Source organism: Crocodylus siamensis, chromosome 2, assembly GCF_052110815.1.
Source record: "Crocodylus siamensis isolate JL-2025a chromosome 2, ASM5211081v1, whole genome shotgun sequence".
NCBI lineage: Eukaryota > Metazoa > Chordata > Crocodylia > Crocodylidae > Crocodylus > Crocodylus siamensis.
Genome location: NC_143396.1, coordinates 179,050,964 through 179,067,496, shown reverse-complemented (window position 1 = coordinate 179,067,496; position 16,533 = coordinate 179,050,964). Strand labels below are relative to the sequence as shown.

General features: G+C 40.5%; 1 protein-coding gene across 1 annotated transcript in view; it reads right to left on the bottom strand.

Annotated features, from left to right (window-relative positions):
- Positions 1-11,783, bottom strand: part of LOC149871402 (mucin-5AC-like) — a 63,389-nt gene extending 51,606 nt beyond the window's left edge. Inside the window, exons 1-7 of the mRNA XM_090034618.1 lie at positions 11,711-11,783; positions 5,770-5,841; positions 4,126-4,387; positions 3,678-3,792; positions 2,798-2,888; positions 815-924; positions 168-384 (exon numbers count right to left, since the gene is read on the bottom strand). Coding sequence (XP_089890744.1) covers positions 168-384; positions 815-924; positions 2,798-2,888; positions 3,678-3,792; positions 4,126-4,387; positions 5,770-5,841; positions 11,711-11,783 — 940 coding nt within the window. The remainder of the gene's footprint in view (positions 1-167; positions 385-814; positions 925-2,797; positions 2,889-3,677; positions 3,793-4,125; positions 4,388-5,769; positions 5,842-11,710) is intronic.
- Positions 11,784-16,533: the final 4,750 nt, after the last annotated feature.

Genomic DNA, 16,533 nt, shown 5'->3' with positions numbered 1-16,533 from the left:
AGGGACTAATGGACTGGAGCTGGGGAGGATATCCTTAGACCTTCAGTAACCTGGAAAGATGTAGTTTGGGACTGGGTTCCAAAACACAGACCCCAGAGATGTGTGGGAAAATATGTCTGATAATTCCTGACAAACTCATAAAATTGCTAAGGCTAACTCCAACTTACGGCACAGTTGTGGAGTTCTCCAGTTCTGAGGTTGCCCACCAGCATGGGCACACTGCCGGGAGTATTCAGCAAAAGTATTACACATGCAGAAGGCATTGTTGGACTGGTCACAGCGGCACAAGTCTTGTACACAAGACTCAATGTACTTGCTAACATCAAGTAGATCATTACACTCTGAAAAGGCAGGGCCAGTCAGTGTTTTCCGGCACATGTGTTCCTAGGGGGCAGAAAATGGTGTTTAATTCACAAGTTCACAAAACAGAGAGGACCACTTAAAGTGTTATTTTTGTTAGGTTTTTTTTCTTAATTAGATTCTGGGCCCATCTACATGAGACGCTATGTCACTGTAGTGATGAGCTATGGTGATGTAGCTTGTCATTAGGGTGACATGGCAGCAGCGGTGACAAACTGTGATGCCGCTGCTACTGCACAGTAGAGTTGGAAACAACCCACGCAGCACTGGGACTGTGCAATACCGGCAGTTACTGCCCAATCATTTAGTACTTGCTAAAAGCTAATACTAAATGACTGCGCAGTAACAACTGTACAGTCAGGCTCATCTGTAGATACATCCTCTTTCTCTCAGCTCTTCACAGTAGAAGGGACAAGCCCTTTTTAAACTACTGAATAAAAAGAAAGTCCCTTACATAATCAATAGTGCAGTTGTCCACAGTGTTTGATGTAGGATCCTCACATTGTTCTGTTGGCCCATCTAGCTTCTGCATATTCCCAAACTGTATGGCAGACAGCTGGATATCTGAAATAAATCAGTTAATAATTTATATATTTTACATGCAATATCTTTCAATCTTGTTCTTCTCTGAGGAATTAATTTCTTGTTTGGCCAAGGAAACTGGTTCTCCTAGAGTCTTTTCACTTAGTTATCACTTCATCCAGAGCGAGATGCTGATTCTATAGTATCAATTTACTTTGAATGGTATCATCCATAAAGGAAAATGCAGAAAATAACTCCCAGTTTGTTACAGAAGGTATGTTGGAAAATGACACATTCTTTCAAAGTTAGATCTTGGATGGTGGATGGAAATGGCCTGTGCAGGTAAGAGTAAAAGATTTTAGACACGAGTTAAATCAGTGAGATTATTGTGAATCAGGAGGTGCAGCTACACGTGATGCTACAGTGACATAGCTTTTTGCTATGGCAATGTAGCATCGGTGGGCACAAACTGTGATGCCGATGCTATGTTGCCATAGTGACGAGCTACCCTGCTATAGTACATTGCTATGGCAACATAGTTGCTAAAAATAACTGTGCACCACCAGGATGGCATAGTAATGGCTGTGACTGAGCCATTATTTAGTACTTCCTAAAGCATGTATTAAATGATGGCGCAATAACAACTTCACTGTGGGGAGCACATGTAGACGGATCCAGTGAGCAGGAAAAAAAAGGTGAGGTTGATTAAATTCCCTGAAAGCTTTATGAATGAAAATGATAGGACAAATGAGAAAAAGATGGATGGAGATGCAAGGAGGCCGACAGCCAGCTGCTGGGAGACATAAGCAGGAGATATTAATTTATCACAGTCTGCAGGCTGTGCTGTGCTAGGCTGTGGTGCGGCTGCTTCACCACCACCTCTGTGCTGCTCAGTGGCTGCTCCACACAGCCACTGCTGCTGCACTGGGCAGCGGGGGTGGTGGTGAAGCTGCCACACTGCAGCCTAGAGCGGCACAGGCTTTGGGCATGTGGCTGCACCAAACAGTGCCTGGCAGCAGCGACGGGGTGCTGCTTTCCTCTGTGCTCAGCAGCAGCTTCTGGGGAACAAGCTGGTGCTCAGTGAGGGGGGGAAGTGCCCCCTTCTCCCATGGCTGGTGTCCTGTGCTGCAGCCATTCAGAGCCCACGCAGGGCTGCCTGTGCCTGCTCTCTGTTGCCAACGCTGTCCCGTGGCAGAGGCCCATGTGCTGTATTTTGCCCACCCCTGAGTTAGAGGACAAACAGTGGATATGGAGGGAGAGATGACAGTGTAGAAAAATATGCGTATTGCAAGTCTGGATTTACAATGTGGAATGGTATTGGACTATGCAGGACGGTGGTATTGCGCTGATGCCTGCATATTAATTATATATTAAAAAATTGTTTCTAGACTTTACAAATCTAGAAGCAGGTTGCTATTAAATGTGACATTCAGGAATGTTTAAGATGGAACTAAACAGAAACTTTCCTGACCAGGAAATTATAATGAACTGTTTTACTACAACTTATCACTAACTTTTTGGTCCTGAGGATATATTTCTATACTTACTCATGCTTGACTATTAGAATTTGGCTCTCATCTAATTGATTATCACATGAAATAAATACACCAGTGGGAGATAGGAGACATACAATTGTTTTTTAACAGGGATAGTACACATACTTCATGTTTTTAAATGGCAATAAGCCAAATAAATATTAATTAAGTTCGTAATTGATCAGGGTATCCTACCTATGCATTAGATATAATTCAAGCCATTAGAGGTTGAAATGTGGTGATTCTCTGAGCAAGGCTGTCAGCAGGATAGAAGAGGAATACTGAAGAGGCTCGACTCAACTGAACATAAGAAATTGTTGATGCAGAGAATGGAGATGCTAGAAATCAACCATCATTCTGCCATTATTTCTAACACTTACTGTTTGAAAAGAACTCATTGTATGTTGGAATGCCATTGAAGTCCCCACACAGCCCACAGGTCTGATTGGCATATTTCTCAGCCACTTCCAGCTGAAATGATGGAGGGAAAGTTGATAAAAGTTAATATACACATTCCAAAATGTATTCAAAATCAGTGAAAGCAGCTGCGCCGGCTGCACCTAAATAGTTTTCATCAGGGCTGTGTAAATGTTTTAGCAAACTAATTCAAGCCTGCCTGATAGGATGAAGACTCAGTTTGGATTTGATTTCTGATTCATAGAATCAAAGCTATTCATACAGACCCAGTTTTCACTGTAATATCTGTATTATATTCAGCCTTTTTCTCTTTATTCTTTCTCCAGAGAGCAAATCAAATCCACTGTGAAATTGAAGTCCTATGAAATTGGGATTCTATTGGAAAATAAAATTTGAGGAGGTAAGTGGCACCTGCTGTAATAACACTAACATGTTAATGATGTAATAGAAATGATTTTTTTCCATCTCATCTCCTTCCCACAAGGAGTATGCCAATAGCTTGCTTCAGTGGTGCATGAATGAAAGTAGAACTTTGGAAAATATTAACAGGGGAGCAGTACCCCCAAAATGATGGAAATGAGTATACCCAAGGATAGGCAAGGATTTGTAGAGTATCTCCATACTGCAGTGCTTAGGGCCACGCATATATACAGCTTCTCTGTTGTGAACATATAACTACTGAATTAGCACATCCATTGGCTGTTTGTATGCACAAATATGAAATCAGAATGCACAAATACACAGTTTGCACTTGCATAAAATCAAGACTTGTGGAAAATTTGACTTTGATTGGACTGTCTATTATTTTATGAATTCTCTGAAGCTTCAGGAATGCAATCTTACCAAGATACTGTCATCCTCATTCCACATGAAAAGCAAGCCCATTTTGGCTCTCACTCTTATATAGATGTTGTTTTTCTCAATCAGGATTCCAGAGTGGCTAGAGGGCAGCTGAACCCTAGGAGAAAAAAAAAACCCTACAGGGTAGGTATTTTCTAACTATGAAAGCATAAAAGGAAAAGCTTGTTTCTGTTACCCTGCATTAATGTGAATTCTCCAAGAAGGAAGGCCTGGGGAAGGAAAAGGTGTGTAAAGAATCAATGAGCCCAAGCCACAAAATAGTTCTGAATCTGAATCCAACCTTTGCCAGAATTCAATGATATTTGATTGAGCTTTTGGTTTGTGTCCATCCATGAAGGGAAAGACTACTATACAACAGACGGTGTTTATAGAATGGCACTGAAAATTTTGGCAAGTTGAGGAAGTAGCTATGTCATGTGTCTAAACTTACCTATTGCCGTCCACAAGAACAGAATCCTTCGTTATTTCAATAATCACACCCTCAAGTTTCATGATGATGTGGCTGATAGTAGGAACATTTCCGATAGAAGTGCGCCTGATCTGGATGTTAAAATCCTCATAAGCTGCATTGCAGTGAGATGAAAAAATATAGTTGCAGAGCCCAGGGAAATGAAAGATGTCCCCATCAAAGGTTTTGAAGTGGAAGTTGCCCCATGTGCTGCACACGCGTTCATTGTGAGCAGGGTTTAAGGCTGTGGATTCAAAATTAACAGTAAGAATTTTCTGCAAACTCCTTTATGTCCTTCATCTCAAACCCTCATTTCTTCAATTAATTTATTCTTTTATTCACCTTCATATGTTATTTTATGTCTACCTAGCTGCTGTGAGCATATACTTTTATTTATTTTTCCATCTGTCTGCTATTGTATTTTTTTATATAAGCACATCCCTGAATAAGACATGCACCTTGCTTTCGAAGGGCAGTACGAAGAAAAAAGAAACATCCTTGAAAATAGGGGCAAGCGGCAGTAAGTAACTGAGTATCAGCAGCAAAGGAACCCAGTGTGCTTGTGCTACTCCCTGAGCACATTTAACCTTAATTTTGTGTCCTTCCTCCTGTCTCCCCCTCTCAGCAGAGCTTTCACAGTAGAAATTGCTATTACCATATTTCTTTGTTTATAACACACACCACAGTTTTCAGCAGCTGATTTTTTTCAGGGAAAAACGTGTATATTGTATTCAAGACAATACAATGTTTTAACCTAGGTTTTCCTTTGACCAGGGCAGATCCAGGGGGGTTGTATTGCACTACCTCTTTGATTCCTGCCCCATCCAAAGTTTAAAGTCAACTTCTTGGGAGGGTAGTAGCATTTCTATTTTATTGCTGAGAGAGTTAATTTACTTTACAGCTCATTATCATCTCCCTCATTCCTGCTAATCTCGCTACTCCATATGTGTTAATGACCCTCTATTTTTGAATTTGCCTTATGTTTCACTATTCAGAGTATCTTTCTTTTACAGTTTTGCTGCCTGTTAGCCATTCATGGTAATGTCTCTTTTCTACTTCACAGCCCTGCAGACTACTTCTAGCTTTAGCTAAAAACCTTACTTCAGGTATGGTAACATTAACTGAGATATAGAAATAGCTTCCAGTGAAGTAGAGGTACTGTCAAGACTCTCAGGAAAGATAGCTTGTGCTTTTTAACTTTTATATAATCTAACAGATTAGTGCGCATTTCAATAGTTACATTTGTTTTTGCTTTTATCTTAAACTTTGAAAGATAAGACTTTGAAACTGAACAATATAGTGCTAGATGCCTAGCATAATAGTAAAGCAACTAGCTTCTCTTAAACTGGAAACAATATGAGTTGTATTTTATATGTGGTGATGTGCCATACTGTATGCATACCCCTTTTCAAAATCCTAAAATCTGCCCATGCTTTTCACCCATGCTTGCCTTTCCCTGTTGTGATTCAGACAAGACATCATATTTTTCTATTTATCTTTGTTCCTTCTCTGCTTATCTGTCCCTCTTCTCATATACCAGTCTCTCTTCCTCTTTATTTTAACTTTTGCATCTGCACCCCATAAAAATAGATGACTTTTTTTAAACACTGTATTTGCTTAACTTACTTGTTATCACTGGGTTTGTCGTCATTGGCTGGATGATGGTCACCTTTCCAGGTGGAGTTGTAGCCTGAAAAGCTACAGGGAAGAAATAAAATAATAAAATAAAAGCTAGCACAAAAGGTCAGAAACTCTGGAAATCCACATTAAATTTTGGATCTATCCACATCACATTTTCTGATGAAGAAGGATAGGAACAGGCAACCCCTGCTTAGTGCTCTTAATTGGTTCCTGAAAAACCAAGTGTTAAGCAAAATGAGTGTTAAGCAAAACCAAAAGTATTTGACTACCCAAGATGGTGACGCAATTGTTTTTAATGGCCCAAGATGGTGACCACAAGTATTATAATGAAACTCGCTGAGCGCTAAATAAAATCAGGTATTAATTTAAAATGAGCATTATTGGGAAAAAGTGCTAAGTGAAATAGCGTTAAGCGGGGTTTCCTGAATTGTAGAAAAATTAGAAAATTAAAAGATCTGCTCCAAAGTCCATTAATATCAATGATGGCCTTTCTGACTTCATTGGGCTTTGGATCAGGCAAAAAACTGCCATTAAAATTTAAAGCCAGAATCATATAATATGATTTCTAAATTTGACCCTTTTATGGTAGACCTCTTGTACTGGATATGAAAATTCACAGAGAGTATGGTTATAAGTAAATTAATTTAACAGCAAAATAAAACAGAAGCTGCATTTTAATAGTATTGCTTCTTCTCACAGTGTGAATGAAGGGCTCAATTTCCCCCTTCTATTTTTTCAGTGAAAGGGATGAAATGAAATGCCATGCACATGGCAATAAATCTATTAGGGGAATTCATCTTGAATGGCATCATTCCTGTTCAGGCCCTTTGAAGTTCTTTCGTTTAGACTCCTTGGTAAGATCAGATTACCAACTGGGCAATATTAGTAAAGTACTAGGGCTATGCAAAGCTTCCGTCCCTGATTCGATTTGGCACAGATTCAGCCCAATTTGGTGGCTGAATCTCCGAATCCAAATCGAATCAGAGGACCCTTTAATCTCTCCCCCTGTGCACTCCCCAGTGGACCTGGAAGTGCACTGGAAATACATCCGGTCCACTGCTGGGTTTGCCACTGAGCACATAGAAAGTGTTCCCCTACTCCCGTGGGATGCATCATGCACCCCAGCATTGCAGCAATCACGAGCCACGCCTGCTACCTCAAGGTGTGTATAAAATACTTTTAAAGCTGTGCCTATGTCCAAATTGCTGATTCTCCAAATCAGCATCAAATCTTCGGATTTGGATTTGGCCGAATTGAATCAGGGACAGTGATCCAAATCAATGAATCAAATCACTGTCCCTGATTTAGGCCAAATCCAAATCGAATAGAACCTACTTTGCACACCCCAATAAAGTACCATTACTTCAAAGTAAGTACTATAAAGTACCATTACTTGGAGTTATGCCAATTTATATCATTGTGGGATCTGATGCATACATTTAGTTCTGTGCTTTTAATACTTTATAGGATATATGTCCAAAAAACACCATCCTTGTTTTCGACCTTTAGCTAATGAGCCTACACTTCAAAGGAGTGTCATTTCTATGTCTTGAGAATCAAATATCATGAATGGCTTTACTGAAATCCTACAGGTACACCCAACTCTGAAATAAATACATGTATACTATACAGAGTATATGCATATGCATAGGTACATCATTTAAAAATGCATATCTTTTTTTTTTGGTCCTTGTTTGTTTGTTGAAGAAGTTTGGGTTTTTTTGGTTACTGTTGATCATTACATGTGTATTGTTGTAAGAAAGAAAATGAGGCCACATATATACAATATAAACTAGCAACATACTGTCTTGTTTCTGCTGAACAGACTCATTTTCTGTGTCTCGGATGCTTTGACTTGGAATCTGCTCTGCTGCAAAGGAATACAAAGAAAAAGGTTAAATATGAAGTCATATATTTAAATTCCTTGGGTAAATCAATCAATCTACAATAATAAAAAATGGCTAGGTGCTCATTCAGGGATGCACAAAAAGGTAGTGACAGCCTACATGGAAATAAAAAGAAATATTTCTATTAATTTTATTGAAATGGCTTTTTGTGCCCTAAAATAAAAGTAAAGGTAATTGTAGAAAGAGATTTTATACTATGTACAGGTATATGGCCATTGCTAATGGGTCACATTCGTTTCCTTACTGCTTAACTGCTGGAGACAATTATAACAAAAATCCAGAAAATATTAGCGAGGCTTTATTAAAAAAAACACTCATATAGTATTTCAATAATAATACCAAAATACAGCAGAGCTTAATAAAAACCAGGGACTTAGATCCAATGTAGGATTGGATGTTTACAAGTTAAAAAGCACCTTCCTTTTAAGTGTCTGGCCCCTGCAGGGAATCCAGAACCCTGAAATAGGTATCTGGGCTCTTTATACAGTGCCAAGAAAATTAGATGCCGTCTTATGGTGATTCAGAAACTTGTATGCTAAATGGCCCAGAGATTTCTAATAGGAAACACTGAATACAAGAGCAAGTCATAAATCCACCCTTCTGAAGCTTAGGCTGATTCAGGGCTCTAGGAGCACATCCCTGTTAATATAAGATCAACTAACTGAAATTCTCCCCTGAAGGTAGATACCCGCATCTGTTCTTTAGAAGAACAAGCAGGACTTATGGGGACTCTAAGCCACCTGTTCTACCTTCCTAAGCCTAACCATCAGCTGCCCCAGCCACAAGGCTGTAAGTTATGGTGGGTGGGGAGTCCCTCAGTTGTGGAAGTTAAGGTTCATGAGGATAGAAAGAAAAGGCAGACTGAAGCTAAAGCAAAGCAATACTCTGTAGCCTAATGGTTGGGGCACCCAGCTGGCAAGGGTCAGAAGTATAGGGTCTGTTCCCAGCAGCATTTCTGTATTTTACTCTAAACAGTCCTTGGAGCAGGCATCTAAAACTTCTTTAGCGGATCTAGCTCTTAGGCTGTGACCCTGAATGTCCTACAATAGCTAACATTCAGGTACATGGTCCCTCATATGGAACCCAAAATTAAACACCTAGACTTTCCATATGATGCATGGGAAGAGTTACTAGCCTCAGAAAGAGATCAAAAACAGGTTGCTGAGCAGCAGCCACCTGAAATCAGCACTCTGAGCAGGGAGCTACTTGAGCTGGTTAGGGAAAGCGCACAGAAAAGAGGTATGTCTTAAAGCCTACTTCTCTTTGGAGCTTATGTTCTTCCGTATTATTGGGAAGGACTTCCTTCTTCTTGGAATTCAAGGTGCAGAGCCCTTGCTTAAAAGTAAGTGCCTAAAAATTTGCCTTAAAAATGAGGAGGTCATGTTTTTCTCTTAAAATGCAGCCAAGTACAAGGAGAGTGGCCTCATCACCAGGCAGTAGGCTGCTGATAGGAGAAGTTCTCTTAGCAACTCCTGCAGAAGATGCTCTACTTGTCGTAAAAGGGAGTGAGAGTCCACAAGAGTGGACACAACTTCGTAGTTTAGTGGCTAAAAAACTGTCCTGGAGGCCTGCTTTAGGGTGATGGGAGAGGAAGCTTTAAATGTGCCTGAGCAGAGGAAGGAGCTGAACCTCCATCATTCACATCCTGAGATACCGAACTACTGAGCTGCTGAATAAAAGTGGGCTCTGGGCAAGGGAGGCCATTCCAGTGGTAGGTTTTTTTTTTCTAAGCAGCAGAAGCTGCCACTGTACATTGTATAGAGCCCAATCTGGTAAGCACCCTCTGAGAACACCTGCTGAATCAAACCTGTCCGGCAAGGCAGGCAGGTGAATGTGTAGTTTTTAGGTCCCAGAGGGACTTCGTCATAAGTTAGACGCTGAGCTGCCAAGCCCTGACAAGACTGAGGTGCTTAGGGGTGTGCACAGAAGCAGAACTTGAATGTAAAAACCTGAGGGGTCTGTATAGTCTAAACACCCCTAGAGCTGGGGAACTGCTGAGGCTTGGTAACCTGAACTACACCTATGTTCCTTTCTCGTTCTGGGAGTTTATTCTTTCCTCATTTACACCTTTGACTTACCAGTGACCCTCAACAAAGAAGTGACCAAGGGAAAAAATTAACAGTGAATTTCTGTTTTTCATGATTCCTTCTATATTGCATTGGACATGAGATACTGATATAATCTGTACTTATCAGAAGGTGAAATCTGAAAATGTCTCTGGATCTCTTTGTGTTCTCAAGGATATCAGTTTACACCTTGAATAACCTCACCAACTGTAGATTTGTTTTCAAATTATACAAAATACTTTAAGTATTTAATCTGCTCTATCATATAAGCAGTCTTTCTAGTGGGGCAGTACATTGCAGAAATATGTTTCCTCTTCATTTTTTCCCAAGGAAAACTCAGCTTCTTTTGTTTATTTAGCACTTGCATTGCTTGTTGTTAAACATTAGGAAATGAAATACCTCTTGGGATCTGCAGCTTACTTTTTGCCAGGTAAGAAATAATGTTCTATGTTGCATTAGCAGGTACTTCTGAACTACTTGTCAAAAGCATATCCTGCTGTCAATCTATGAATGAAACTTTCATTGACGTCTGTGGGAGTTTTGCATAAAAAAGAGGATACAGTCCCAGATTTGCATACAAGCACAGCATACTAGGACCTGCTCTTACTTCTGTGAAAACTGGTAACAAAACTGCCATTTGTGTCTGTGGTGGAAGATTATGCCATTACCTTTCAGTCACTCAGAATATGAGACTGACACTTGCTTAACAATAAGATGCAAGAAAAAAGAAGTCTGATGGCCTCAACCTAATCTTTATTTGTCCACATCACAGTGCCCCCTACAATTCATTATAATACAGCAAAAATGAGCTTCTCTGTTCACAGGGGGCCTGGACTGGATTAGTAAGTATGTTGCAGAATGATTTTGAAGTGCAGTGATTGAAATGAAAGCTTGCAGACTAGCTGATTCAATGAGTTGCCATTTTAGCCTTTGAGAAAACTAAAATAGCCTGAAATTGCTGCATTTACAATTGTCTGTGATTAAAATATGATAAGTAAAAGAGAAAAGATGTATGTGTGATTTCTGGGGCATTTCTCTGATTAAGATGTTAAATGTAGTAGCCACCAGGACGCAAGCTGGGGGCAGACCTTGAATTCATGCTACTGCATCCACTGCCTCTCATCATTCTCCCTCTCTTTTAGAGACAAAGGAACAATCATTATGAACAGAAGATGACATATTGAAAGATGATAGTACATAACTAATGGATTGAACTTCTTGCCATAGATTACCATTGAGGCCAAATTCTCAGAAGAATTTAAAACAAGAAACGGACATGTGTATGGATCACATAAAAATCTCAAATTCCAACAACTGCTGAAAAGCGCACCCCACACATATTTTGAAAAGGATATAAACCGTGATACTTCAGGGTATAAACCAAGCTCAAACCTTTGGCGGGGCATTAGGAAGAAAGTGCTTTTTGAGTTTCCCTTTTACTACCTGATTCATGCTGTCTTGAACCTTCCTCTAATGCAGCTGGTACTGGCTACCATCAATGCCAGCATCCTGGACTAGACTGATCACCTGTCTGGCCTACTGCTGTTTTGTGTGTCAACATAAATATAAAATTCAACATCAGTCCTAATACAAAACTCAGTAGGAGTACTTTTTAAAAGGTTTAATTGAGATCATGATTTTCATTGTTTCAAGTGATGGAGAATTATCTTTTTTGATTGGATCTTGAAAGCTGTCTTAATCCAAATGCACTTAAATATCTTGGCTTCAGGCAACATGCAATTAAATCAATCCTGTTAATATGCAGGCATTAAGGACTTAATGGACATAGTAAGAATGAAAAAGGCACACAGAAATCTTGTTTAATTTTAAGGAAACTGTTTAAAAGGTGACAAAGTAAAACAAGTACAATTGTTTATATTAATAAATCTAATCAACTTCAGACTTCCTTTTTTTCTTTGCAAGCTATAAAATGAAAAGTGAATGGGTTCTTACCTTCTTGCTGGGCAAAACAGACTGTTAACAACAGGGCCCATATTGGCACTTGTATCCCCCTACCAAACCCCATTCTGAAGGGGAGTTTGGTACAAGGATACGTTATCAGAGGTTGGTCAGGAGGACTAGCTCACCTGCACTCTCAGAGTCTTATATAGTAAGGGAGTTTGGCTTTATTCCCAGATTGTTTCACAGGGTCTAAGAAGGTGGAGTCTTGGGCAGATGCACTGGACAAACAGAGGATGCTTTTCCTTTCTCAGCAGCAGGCAATCATGTTTGCATTTAAGGAGGAGTATTGTTTTATTAAGGTTCTGTCCAATGAAGAAATACAAAACAGATGGCAATGAAGAGTAATTCTTCGCCCACTAATAGCGGATCCTGGAAAAAACTCAAGGATCTTTTGAGTCACTGTGGTTTTTCAGATGATATGTAGGTAACCATTTAAGTTTCTTATTACTGGAAATGATGCCAATCACTTCTCTGGCAAGAAAACAATTCTTTCTCAACCCTCAGCAGGATCCAACCTTTCATGTGTGATGGACAATTCTCATTTGAGAAGTCATTTTTTGCCTCATGGTGTAGATATTCTTTTTGTCAACAGTAACAGATTGATAGGTTTGGAGCGTCCTGCACTTAGGAAAATGACAATTATTGTGTAAATACATGCAGTGAAAACTTATTTCTTCAATAAGCATTATTCACCTTTATGGGAGACTGTCGAGGGTAGGTGTTTAAGGTGTGGGTCCTCTTTGGCTTGATGTCCTGCTACTGGATGATATAAGACTGTAGGGAATGCTGCTACTTCCTTACCCAGCTGCCTGTTGACATCAAATTCTTTCCCCCTCGAGTTTAGTTCTTCTTTTATGCTTGACTATCATGACTTTGATATTATGCAAATTACGAAGATGGTCCTGATGGGGTGAATAAACTACGGTCTACTGGGGGGAGGGCTATCTTTGTGGGGCTCCATCTCCCCTGCACTCCATGCTTACCACATCCAGCATGTTCCACAACACCCTGCACCAGGGGTGCATCCCCTTCCTTTCAGACCCCAGATGCTGGTCACCCCAGCGTGGCTATTAAATATTCAGCTAGGTTCTATAATGTCACTTCTCACTAATTCAGAACATCATTATCATCACTCATTGTATAGGTGTCCTTTCATCCATCAGTTCACACTATTGGTTATTGTATAAATATTCTTTATCCAGTTATTTTGACAGTTTCATCACTGTAAGAATCAATTAAGCAGACATACATTATCCTCAGGAGGAATTCTCCTTCCTTCTTTTATCATTTCCCTTGTCAATAAGTGTTAGAGGGACTAAACAAAAAGAAATATCTTCAAGCTTACTCATGCCCCTAGGAAAAGAAAATCCCCCTGATGGCTTTCATGAAATAGTCCTGGAAATAATAGAAGAATAAATTTTGAAAGCAAAATGCCCACTCATGTTTGGCTTGTGACTGCAAGCTTTGTGCTGTTCAATCCTTCAAGCTTTCTTCTCTTTTCTCTGTTGGTACTGGATTTATGACTCAGATACCTTGTTCCTGACAGACCCCAAACTTTCAGATCAACCACAACTTTTCCATTCAATAATAGGCCAATTTATTGATGCATGGTGATAGCAGATAAGAATAATGCAAATAATTTTATATCTATCAGTCCTAGAGCTGTCATCAGGGTCAAGGTATGTCTGGCCAATACATGAGCTTCACTCTGAGGTTCTCTTTTGAATGCCAAATGTCAGCAGCCTAGAGTTTGGAGGTCGAGGTCCTACTCCCCTCCCCCACAGTAGGGTGGGCGAGATGGGCTGGTGGTATGTCCTCTGTCCATGGTGGCCTTGGGTTCCCCTCTTGGGGCTCCTTTGCTGCTCTGAAATCCCTTTTTTCATATCTTTTCTCCTCCTGTGATAACTTTTCATCTTAGGCATCATTGATTGGTCTCTGTGTGGTTGTCATAGTGTTCATATTTTGTCTTGTCAGCATGTTCCTTTGTTTCACAAACCCATCACATGCACACATCCTAGTTCAGGCTTTCCCAGTCTTCTCCTAATTTAGTCTGTTCCTCCAAAACCAGAAAGCCCAAGGGCCCTGAAGTTAGGTACTGTTACCTGGCGTTACCTTATTTTATGTTATGGAACAGTGTGGTGCATGTCTTCAATTTCCCATCCTGTGTGTCTGTTCACTGCTTGCCCATAGCAGACACAGTGGGCCTTGGAGGAAACTCTCATCACAAACAGGCTTTTTAGACATCAATTAACCCTCCTATTGCCCGGAACCATTACTCTAATGTGTATCTACTTTCTCTATAAGCCGATTACCAAAAGCAAACCTTTAAATACCATTTTCTCACCATCATTCTCCAGGCATGCTGATCACAGGACTCCAGTCATGGTCTCTGGCTCACTGGGTGGTCCTCTGACCACTGTCACCAATTGCCGCAGACCTCCTCTGCCAAGAGGTTCTGGCCAGAGAGCCCTTCAGTGTTTTCCCTCTTAGGATGCTGCTCACTCCTCTCTGGCTGCCCCTTTCTGGGACTGGAAGCACTTTCCTGGGTCAGCCCACCACCAATGAAGAGGGAGCAATGGCTCCAGAAGTGTCCTGCAGAGCTCTGTTCATCACAGGCATTCCTCACATCACCTGAGGTAAGTTTTAAACACTCATGGGTTTTTCTCTAACCCCAGAGCCTCTCCATCCACAGAGATTTAAGCTGGTTTAATTCATTTTTTCCCCCTCATTACATTAGCTATGAACCCAAATTCTGGACTCTAGGTATAAACACTCTAGATTTTCCATGCACATAGGTTCAGGTTTTGACACCAAAGGCTATTTTCTGCTTTCAAGTTTTGAAAATTAGTCTCTGCCTTATAAAGGATATACCCTTAGTTCTGTACAATACACTTTTTCCATGTCTCATTTCACTTTTTCTATTTCTTATTTCCATATTAGCCCTTGTTTCGTCACATGAAGTTCATCTCTCCACTGCCTTTGTGGGTGAATGGTAAGGCCAAGAGGACAGTAGTTGGGTAGTTCCCTCAGCAGCCTCTTTGGCAGGTGCAAATTTTGTCCCTCTGTTATAACAAGTATCTTATGGAATGTGGAACCTAATGTGACCTGACCTTCACATCCCTATGAATAGTTAGGAACATCACTGTCTACTTACTATGGTTAATGCCTTCTGCTAGAACCACACAGATTCCAGAAATTGTGGTATGGCCTTCCAGTTCAGAGGGCATGTCTACATGTGCCCCTATGGATCTGTTGTTACTCTGCTGTCATTTAGTACTTCCTTTTAGTACTAAATGATGGTGCACTGTACTGCACTGTGGCGGTGGTGTGTAGCTATTTTTAGCTGCTATGTCACTGTAGCAATACGCTACGCTAAGGGAGTGTGTTGCTATGGCAACATAGTGGCAACATCATGGTTTTTGCCTACAGATGCTTTGTGTTGCTATGGCGATGTAGCATCACATGTAGATGTGCCCAATATCGCAATAAGAAGAGGAGACTGAGGTGAAAAATGTGGGAAATTAGTTGTCCCTACAATATTTCCCTCTATTTTCCATCAGGATTAATGCCATGATCCAAATTCAGGTTTGTGTAACTAACAGGACTCAGAAGAAATTCTGGCCTCCAAATACTTATATTTACAGCCTACTAATCCAGCTACACATCTGTAACACTCTTAAATAGAAGCAGGACATTGCCTGCCATAGTTTCCCTGCTTTACCAGTGGCAGTTTAGGGTGTTATATATTGTTTTGTGTCAGGGCTGACAGTAATTTTATAAAGAGTTCAGATTATGGATTTGTATAGGATGATTTGGATAGTGATGATCCTGCCTCTGCCAGGAGGTTGGACTAGAAGACCTCTGCAGGTCACTTCCAGCCCTACTTCTCTATGATTTCCATGATTAATGCATTTAGCACAGAGGTGGATGTCTAACAAATTAATTAACTTAAGTTTGATTAATTTATCATTCTTAAAGGGTGAATTAATTTATATTTGAAGAAGCAATACCAAGGATCCTGGACTTCTGCTTTATGGCTTCTATAATCTTTTTAAAATTGTCTTTTTATATTAAGACAGGCTGTGTTTAAAAGTAGGCTTTTGGTTTTCTTAAAACCCTGAGAAATGGGACAAAACCACTATAGTGTAGTTTTGCACTTAACATAATGGCCCCCAGCTACATGTTCATTCAGTTAATAGCAAGGAATAAATCACAAAGTTATTGCACAAAATATGTGCAATAACTTTGTGGCTAGTTCCTACTGAAACTTAAACTGAATGTGTGACCAGGCTGATTAGCAGTCAGGGCTCCCAGCCATGGGAGCACATCAGAGTCAATGGCTCCAACATACCTCCAAGGTTGAGTGTGGCAGTCCGCTGGTTGGTGCTTCTAGCTTTGGGGACACATCAGAGTCATGGGCTCCAATACACTGCTGAGGTTGGGCGTGACAGGTGATTGGCACTCCTGGCCCGCGGAGGGTACATCACAATCAAGGGCTTTGATATGACCCAAAGCTGAAAGTAGCAGTCATTGATTGGCATGCTGAGTGTTGAAGTACTTTGATGTCAAGGGTTCTGGTGCACCCCCAGGGCTGGGAGTGGCAGTCATTTGATTGGGGTTTCTGGTTTTAGGGTCACTTTGGAGCCCTTGACTCTGATGTGCTCTCAAGGCCTACTGGTCAGCTTACCAACTTTCTACTTGCTGGTATAGGGGGAGTCCAGGATCATGATCTCAGTTCTTCTTGTACAGGCAATATAATAAGATTTGGGTTTGATCCTGGATCCTACAGTTGTGCCTCCTGCAATACACATGTA